The sequence below is a fragment of the Canis lupus genome, chromosome 23 (genome assembly GCF_003254725.2).
Source record: "Canis lupus dingo isolate Sandy chromosome 23, ASM325472v2, whole genome shotgun sequence".
NCBI lineage: Eukaryota > Metazoa > Chordata > Mammalia > Carnivora > Canidae > Canis > Canis lupus.
The window spans coordinates 46485451-46495104 of NC_064265.1; the positions used below are offsets into that span (position 1 = coordinate 46485451).

Consider the following 9654-nt stretch of genomic DNA (forward strand, 5'->3'; position numbering starts at 1 on the left):
TGAGTGTTTACTTGAATATAAATCTAATAATACTCAGAAAAAGCCAGGTGTGCTTCCTGTCTGAAATCGGTAGTGATGTGCTTTCAGGTGCTCTGGCAAACATTGATTGGGACGTATGAATTGCCATGTATTGAGGTTATTTTACCTCCCTAATCCTCAGCCATCTGATGTGTGTGTGTGTGTTTTAATGTGTCTCTTGATTTTAATCAAGAAAATAAAACAGGAAATACCTGAAGCTCTAGTGTCCCTTTTGCTGGAACACTGACAGAGCACATAACCAGAGTAGTTTTAAAAATTTCAGTTTTACAGCTCCTACAAAATTGTTGATAACGGTTGCTTAGTTATATGCCCAGTGTGGAATTCACTAAAAATTGTCAATTTGAGAAATATAGAAAAAGTCTAAAACACAGAAGCAATTGTATATCCTATAGGAACTATGCTAACTTTGACTATGCAAATCAACATGAAAATACCGAATGCTTCTCTGAATGTCACTGTTTTGACAGTGAATAAAATGATTTCGACAGCAGTCCTTACAAACTCTACTTGTGAAATGCATAATTTGTTTGTGTCTTGACCTCACAGGAAATTCCTCTTGAACTGTACTTGGAAGTTCGACTGAATAAATTATTCCTGGACTTTTGAATTATTAATCTTGTCTGCATGATATGCAAATTAGACTTCACTATGTCCAGTGACACAGCTTTGGGTTAGAAGCTGTGTCAAGTTGCTGGCAAAGAATATCTGTCAAGGGATCAGGGCCTTCCAACGGAATGGTAAGTTATAATGCAACTCATGTCACACAGGTATACAAAGTAAGGCTGGACTTCCCATTACGGGTTTCTTTTAAAAGTGGCCTGTGAACAGTTAAGATGTGTAAATGAACTATTATTCATAACACATAGAACAACAACAAAAAAAAACTAAGAGGAAGTCATAATTTTTCTCCTGTGTTTATTTTTTACTAAATCTAATACCTTTTTAAATTGCCAAATACTAAATTTATTTTACAGAGGTTTATCACGTTTGCTAAGTGGGACAACATATTGGTAACATTTCAACAAAAAGGGTAATCAGGTTTAGTTAAATATAACTACTTAAAAAAATTTCAAGTTCCTAAATCCAATGAAACAATGAATATATATAATAGTTTATGTTTAGAAAATACTATGTGAGAGGAAATCTCAAGGCATTCTAAAAATTAAATTTAGCATTTAGGTTATAAAAATTACAATTATGTTTGTAAAAATTGCAATTATTCAAAATGGGGAATTGCAAAAACTATTGCTGGCATACCTTTCCGAACTTTTTATAATTGGTGAGTTATTCTTTTAATTCATAAACGTATAGTTTGATCTCTTACTATCACTTTTTAATGTATTGATTTACAGTGTAAATTCTGGAATATATAAAAAATGTAGTTATCAATATTACATGATTGTCTCTTTTCAGTATGCATTTCTATTTGTCCATTCGAATTGTTTATTACTGAAAATAGCAATGGATTTAAAAATGCTCATATGTAATAATGAATTAATACTGCAAGTGTGTCTTGAACCGGGTCAGGGTTAAAATGCACAAATGATCTTTGTTTAATCGTGATATTCGTAAGAAAAAACAATTTAGGGGGCCTGGGTGGCTCAGACAGTTAGGAATCTGCATTCAGCTCAGGTCAGGATCTCAGGGTTCTGGGATGGAGCCCCTGTACTCGGCTCCCTGCTCAGTGGGGAGCCTGCTTCTCCCTCTCCCTCTGCCCCTCCACCCTGCTCCTGCTCTCCCTCTTGCTCTTGTGCTCTCTCTCTTACAAACAAACAAACAAACAAACAAATAAATAAATAAATAAATTAAATATTTTTAAAAAAGAAAAAGAATTGAAAAGCTAGCAAGCTATCAAATATGTTTTTAAATCTAAGCTTCAAAACTGTACGTTTTTAAAAGGCTGAATTCAGCTAAAGTGAAAGAAACATTATTCCAAATTAAAAATGAATACTACTGATCTGCTTCTGTCAGTAAATTGAATATTGCTTTTAACTTAATAATTCTAACAGGTTTAGATATATATTTGGATATGTAATTAAAGACTTCACTTTAATTACTGATAGCTTAAGAATAGCTAAAAATAATTCATCCCAAACAGCTATAACCTATTTATCATGATTTCTATTTCCTGAAAATTGAACATACAACGACTAGAAAGTGGAAGAGAGAGTTATAATTTTTCATGAGGGACTTTTCCTTCAATTGAGAATTTCCCTTAAAGGATCAGCTTACTTCACCAATTTGTAGAACTGTAATCCCCACACTAAAAACACATTCAACTACAAACATCATCTTATTTGGACTCTAATACCCAGAAAATTATGGGTCTTGGTGAGGTTTAAATTGACCTGCAAACATTAGACAGATTGACATTTAAAAACCATAGCTCTTTAATATTAAGGATTTAAGAAAATTATTGTAAGAATAAAATAAATGTATCCAAAAGCAGATTACAAAATATCATAAAGAGCATAATATCATTTAAAAAAATAAATTCAAATAAATATTAAACTGTAAGAGGATATCCAAATAGTGGGAGTGTTTGGTTTATGGACCATTTTCATTTCTTCTTTTTGCCTACCTGTGTCTTCTTAGTGAGTGCTACAGAATATCATGCATTTTTAAAAGTTATTTTTTTTTAAAAAATGGATAAAGCAACCACTCTCAGAAGTAGGATAAAGGTGAATTGTCATTCATTGTCCTTATTCCAGTTCTGGTATTCTCTACCTATGATCTCCCTCAATTTCCATTCCCAGTGACACCTCGAAGCAGGAGACTTCTCCATGGCTTTAGCACAGCCCCTGACTTGCCCGAACGGTAGATATTGGGAATCTGGCACATGCAGTTACACGTCTTTACGGCTGTCTTTTCCTGCAATGGCAGTCAAAACCTCCTGCTGCATGACAAGCTAGTCACATGGATCATCTAAGAACTGAGTAGTTGGAAAAATAAGAGAACTAGAAAAAGAGGAAATGCAAAATGAAACAAGTGAGTCTTATGGAAACTTTCTCTTGCCTTAATATTCCTTTGAGGGAGTGCATCTGCTTTTTGAGCTTTCCCAAAATAAGGACGTTGCCCAGATCTGAGCTCTGAGGAGCTCCAACATTTAAAGTTGGGGCAAATAGTCTACAAAGAGAGGTAGGAGAACCATAAGGATATTGCTGTAACATAGAAGGCAAGGAAGAGAGTGCTTCCAGAAGTCTTGGAATTGAAAGCAGCTGGGAAGAGAGTTAAAACTAATAGTGAAGAATTATCACTAATCTTTAAAACAAAGCCTTTAAAAAAAAAAAGACCATTAAACTTTTTGCTTTATTTCTACAAATCTTAATAATATCAAATACAGGCTGATTTGGGGAAACAAATAGAGAATCCAGATAAACTAAAAGGAAAAAGGACTCATTAAAAATTATCTGGTGTCTCATCTCTAGGAATAAAATTCTTAATGCCTTGGTTACATATTCTAGGCTTTCTGATGCTTATTAATTTCAGATAAAAATTCCTAATTTTAAAATAACCTCAGTTTTTTTTAAAAAAAATTGAGCCTGAAGATATATATGAAATTTTGCCTTTCACAAATGTGTGTCTAAGCAAAGCTACCTACTTCAATTGCCAGTTTTGAATATTAGTCATATTACGTGCAGTGTCAGAATTATAGTGAGATAAAGCAATGCGCTCAATTTGGTGGACTTACTACTACTTATCTGACCTTAGAGGAAAAAATATTTATAAAAGTGTTTTCCAAACAGTCAAATATTTACCTTCATCTCCACGCAGCAGGCATTTACAGACCATCTCCTATCTGGCGGTCACTGTGCCAGATGTGGAAGATAAACATGAGTAACCTAAAGTTTCAAGAAATTTGAGCAAGCTTCGTAAACGATGAGAATATCAAATGGGGAAACTGAGCTTAGACTGATGGGTCAGAGTTTGTCTTGTGAAACCGCTCTTACACTGAAGCCTAAGGCAGTGTATGTGATGGGGCAAAGGTCACAGGGCGGAAAATGTGAGTAGTGAACTGAGCATTCAGTGAACTGAGCATTGGGAAAGTTCTCTGTGGGGTCTAAGAACAGGAAGACAGAGGCAAGGAGTAGAGCCATGCTAAGTGAGCTGCACTGGCCTAGAGGAGCCAGATCATGCCTGCCTGAATTCCTCATTCCCTGGAGAGTGAAAGGTCATTAAGTGTTTTGGGTGAGGAGAGTAATATGATCTGAATCTTGGTAGTAGTTTCCAAGATTGTTTGGCTCCCAGGTTGAAGGTAGGTTGAAAGGGAGCCAGAGAGGATGTGAAGAGACCATAGAAGATACAGTACAGTCTAAGATAAAGGTCATGGTGGCCCGGATTTGAATGGTGATGAAGGCCATGGAGCAGCGGTGATAGACTCGAGAAGTAGCCAAACATTACAGGCAACAAGACTCGGTAGCTTATTTGTTATTGGAGAAAAGGTCCAGCTGACTTCAAGGAGACGGCTTAGATATGCTACAAGATTTCAGCAAATCGTGGTCACTCCTCTTATTATTACTGAGATTTTAGGCTTCATATTTTAAATTAAAAAAAATCATGTTTTAAAACTGAATTGAAAAAAAATAAAAATAAATAAAACTGGAATTGCATTTTATAAATTTAGGAAAATAACCATAAGTCTTTGACAATATGGAAGCAAAATAAAATCTATTAAAATAGCAAGACTGGAGTTCTAAGAATCTCTGTGTCGTCTCCTAGATTGTGCTTCAGTTAAATCTAACTCAGCAGACTTCGTCACACAGTGGTGCTATGCCGGGGATCATGGTAGGTGCTAGAGACAGAAAAAGGAATTAGATGCTCCACGTGTTTTGTTGCACCATTTCTTGGCCCCTGTGCTATTTGTCAAGTCCTTTGTGTATGTTTCCACCTCCAGGCCTTTGCACGAGCTTTCCCTTCCATCTGGGATATATTTTTACCATTATGTGTGACATGCATTTATTTGTGTCCTGGATCTTTCCAAGATAGTATAAATTGTTTGAGATTAGGAACTTTGTTTGACTCAGTGCTGTTATTCCCAGTGCCTACCATATAGTTCAAAGGTATTCAATATTTGTTAAAATAATATATTAGTGACATGTCCGTATATGAATATGTACGTATATGCACTCCTTCCCAATATAGTCAGCCTTTCATAGTTCAAGTGTTAAGTGGTTTTTAAATTCTTCTTTTAATGTTTAAAATATTTAATCAATTAATTTACTTGACAGAGAAAGAGAGAGATTGAGCACAAGCTGGCAGAGGGAGAGGCAGGGAGCCCAATGAGGGGCTCCATCCCAGGACCCTGGGATCATGACCTGAACCAAAGGCAGATGCTTAACCGACTGAGCCACCCGGCCACGTCAGAGTGGTTTTTTAAGAAATTATTATTATGTTCTGTGCAGTTTTGTCTTTAGTCATAGTCCAGAGTTTCAACCTTCTCTTTTCTCTTTCTTTTTTAGGCGTGGAATGCAACTTGCCTGAATTGGCTGGCAGCGGAGGCTGCCCTGGAAAAGTACTATCTTTCCATTTTTTATGGGATCGAGTTTGTTGTGGGAGTCTTTGGGAATACTGTTGTTGTTTTTGGCTACCTCTTCTGTCTGAAGAACTGGAATAGCAGTAACATTTATCTCTTCAACCTCTCTATCTCAGACTTGGCTTTTTTGTGCACCCTTCCCATGCTGATTAGAAGTTATTCCCATGGAAAGTGGATATATGGGGACGTGCTCTGTATAAGCAATCGATATGTGCTTCATGCCAATCTCTACACCAGCATTCTCTTTCTCACTTTTATCAGCATCGATAGATACCTGCTCATGAAGCATCCTTTCCGGGAACACTTTCTGCAAAGGAAGGAATTTGCTATTTTAATCTCTTTGGCTATTTGGGTTTTAGTAACCTTAGAGCTACTGCCCATACTTCCTCTTATAAATCCTGATCTAGCTGCCAATGGCACCAACTGTATTGATTATGCAAGTTCTGGGGACCCCCACAACAGCCTCATTTATAGCATGTGTCTAACCTTCTTGGGATTCCTCATTCCTCTTTTGGTGATGTGCTTCTTTTACTTCAAGATTGCTCTTTTCCTGAAGCAGAGGAGCAGGCAACTTGCTACTGCTTTGCCCCTTGAAAAGCCTCTCACCTTAGTCATCATGGCAGTTGTGATCTTCTCCGTGCTTTTCACTCCCTACCACATTATGCGGAATGTGAGGATCGCTTCACGCCTGGAGGAGTGGAAGGAGTACCAATGCACCCAGGTCGTCATCAACTCCTTTTACATCGTGACCCGGCCGTTGGCCTTTCTGAACAGTACCATCAACCCTGTCTTCTATTTCCTTCTGGGGGATCACTTCAGGGAGATGTTGATGAGTAAACTGAGGTACCAATGGAAATTCCTTACATCCTTTAGAAGATGAGGTCTTGGATGGATGTTCCCACTCATCAAAAGTGAGATGCTTCTATAACCCATTGTTTTATATATGCAGCAGTCGGCCAGTTACATTTGGATTCAATGCACAGATGTAAATCAGAGAGGGACAGACCTGACACTTGTTTGAAAGACACACTGCGTCTGGATTATGTGAAAAGAAGAAAATGGGGGAGTATGTATTGGTTTCTTCACCTAAGAACTGAAAGGAGTTAGGCCGGCATTGTCTAACGTTTTGAACATGGAAGTCCAAAACCCTACGTGTTATGAGACTGTCTCATCAGTATAGAAGAAATAGCAGATAGATGCAGCATCAAGTAGTTTAATCATTGGTCAGATCATAAAAAAAGAAAAAAATATCTGTGTTGGCAACATTGTCTAGGTTATTCTTATTTGTTTGATGTTATTAATGTGAAAACTGAGTAACAGATTAGGCATATATGATTAAAGTTTGTGTTGAGAAATTGTGCTCTTGAACAAAATTTAAAGTAAACAGTAGCAGGATCCCTGGGTGGCCCAGCAGTTTGGCGCCTGCCTTTGGCCCAGGGTGCGATCCTGGAGACCCGGATCGAATCCCACATCAGGCTCCCAGTGCATGGAGCCTGTTTCTCTCTCTGCCTATGTCTCTGCCTCTCTCTCTCTCTGTGTGACTATCATAAATAAATAAAAAATTTTTAAAAAATAAAGTAAACAGTAGCAGTAAGCAAGAAATCAATGCCTTGAGTTCAAGGATGCCTATATGACATTTCTTTAGGTTGGTCATGAATTGGGGTCAAGTTGTAATCAGAAGTCCTATTTTGTTATATGGCTTTTAGTGCAAAGAATCATATTAAATGGAAACCAAAGAGATGGTTCAACAAAGAGAGAGACAGGTTTGAGCTTGTCTCTCAAGGAATTTAGGTTTAAATGATTGTACCAGAATACTAGAAGAGAGGTATCAAGGAGAGCTGCAAAAATCTCAGAGTTCTAGAACAGAAAGCACCTTTCAGAAAACCCAAAGCAAATTAAAACAAAAGAAAACAAAGGTAAATGCTTTTGGACAACTTTATCTCAATGACAGTGACTTACATCTGGAATGAGCCTTGTTTTCACAGAACATTACAGAAGGCCTTGAAGTAAGTGTACTAAACACAATGCACTTCATGAAATTATAGAAAATGGGGAATATTTATGTGCATATCAAAATGGATTATCCAGATACTACTCCATGCCACAAAATAAATATAGGAAAAAAATAAATGGATGCTCCATTAGCTATTTAGGGTCAAATTAAGTATCACACAGTAATTAACTTATACACAACAATATGCATCCAAGACCACATATCTACACTCTTTTTCTTAAGGTTATTAGCTGTAACATAAAGGATACAATAAGCATTATGAGTGCAAAGAAATAAAATTCTCTTGCCCGTCCTGCTCTGAGATGCTCTGGTGCTGTTGTAATTCTGACATTACAAAAACCCAAAATACTCCCAGTTAATGCTTCCAATATGTGAAGCTACTGAGGTATTATAAAAACATATTACTCCCAAAGGATGTATTTTCATACTTATCATTAGGCTTTAAGATATTTTTTCATGCCTTGCCTTTATCGTCAATATTTTAAAAATTTTAATGTGATTTCATAACTGCCTCATAATAAACTGAAAACACAATCTCCTGAATTTCCTCATCAAAAAAGGCTACGAAAGGGCCTTAGGAAAGAAGCATTCGCTTATTTCTGCAAACGTAGACATGATTTAATTGTAATTTGTGTTTTATGCATGGGCTTTAATTTGTAAATATGGCATTCAGTTTTCCCCACCCCTACCCAAAGAAGTAGTGGACTCCTCTAAATAGTACAGCGAAATATTTTATGAGACCATAAACTCTCAGATACATCTTGTAACCAAAATGTTAAGTAATTTCATAGCACATTTCTTAATCCTCTTCTTGCTCAAATCTATCATCCTGTAACCTAATCCTCAATAGACTAAAAACATCTGCCCTAAAATTATTAGGGCTATTCCATTTACCTTTTGTACTAGGTGATTGTGAGAAGCATAAACAATAAATAATGGAAATCCTTTCTGGGTTTGTAGTTTTCAAAGGAAGTGATGTTAAGTTTCTACGTCTTGTCTTTTAATTGGTTCCTTACTGCTTCTAGAATCATGTGTAACTATTTGGCCCAGCATTTTGCAACCTGGGCCCACCTACATTACCATATATTGTCTCCTCCTACTGTTGTCACAAACTAAACCCTCCACCCAAAGGTGGCTACTACATTTCATTATATGCAGAACTTTCTTCACTATGTACAGCTCAAGGCTCACTCCTGTCCCATCATGCCCACATATGAACACTTTAAGCGTCTTTTAAAGTCCATGTCATCTGACACTCCTTCTTAAAGCCCCCCTTTAGATCTCCTCCACAAATCTGGAAATAAATGTATCAACCTCTGGGACATCAGGCTGCTCTTAAACACTTTTCATGAAATGCATTATTTTTTACCTTATAATATTGTTGTGTACATTCAAGTCAACTCTAAGATCTGTGACTAGAAGAACCACATCTAATTTTTCATTCCCCTCTAGCACGCAGCAAGGTCTACTTTAAATGGTTGCTAATTACAAATGAATGTCCTACAGACCAAATTTGAATTCAATGCTCCTCTTTACTGTGCATAATTGAGCTACCTTCTGTTCTCTCATTACTTTTATAAGTAATGCTATCTTATATGAAGAATAGAGTGTGAATACACAAGCACGTGTGCCAGACACCATTGCCCCCTTATATTTTCCCCTATACCTTTGAGCATAGTTTTAAGAGATGCTTAAAATCTGTGTTACTAGTTTCAAACTTCAGTCATATCAAAGTTGATCTCCATTGATTGCCTTTTATCTTGAGTATGGGCTACAATTTCCTGTTTTTTTTCATATTTAATAATTTTAGAATGTATTCTGGACATTTTGAGTAATATATTGTAGAGTCTCTGGATTCTCATATAGTCCATTGAAGAGTACAAATATTTTGTTTCACGGCTGAAGTCAAACTCCAAACTCTGCAATCTCATTCCAGTTATCGTAGCCCTAACCGAGCTGCTTAGAATCTATGCAGCACATCCATAGTTCAGAGGTCGGTAGGGTATATACAAGGTGTACGGTTCCCTTTCTGTGGCTCTTTCTTCTCCAGGATCCTTTTCTTCATTTT

General features: G+C 36.7%; 1 protein-coding gene across 2 annotated transcripts; it reads left to right on the forward strand.

Moving 5' to 3' along the window:
- Window positions 1–549: 549 nt before the first annotated feature.
- Window positions 550–8554, forward strand: SUCNR1 (succinate receptor 1). Of its 2 annotated transcripts, XM_035705221.2 has the most exons (3): window positions 550–776; window positions 2796–3027; window positions 5499–8554. In XM_035705221.2, the coding sequence occupies exons 2-3, from the start codon at window positions 3019–3021 to the stop codon at window positions 6450–6452; spliced, it is 963 nt and encodes a 320-aa protein (XP_035561114.1). In that variant the 5' UTR covers window positions 550–776; window positions 2796–3018; the 3' UTR covers window positions 6453–8554. The 2 variants fall into 2 exon arrangements, with proteins under 2 accessions (XP_035561114.1, XP_025291972.1); XM_025436187.3 differs by lacking the exon at window positions 2796–3027 and having other exon boundaries at window positions 555–776.
- The last annotated feature ends 1100 nt before the right edge of the window (window positions 8555–9654 follow it).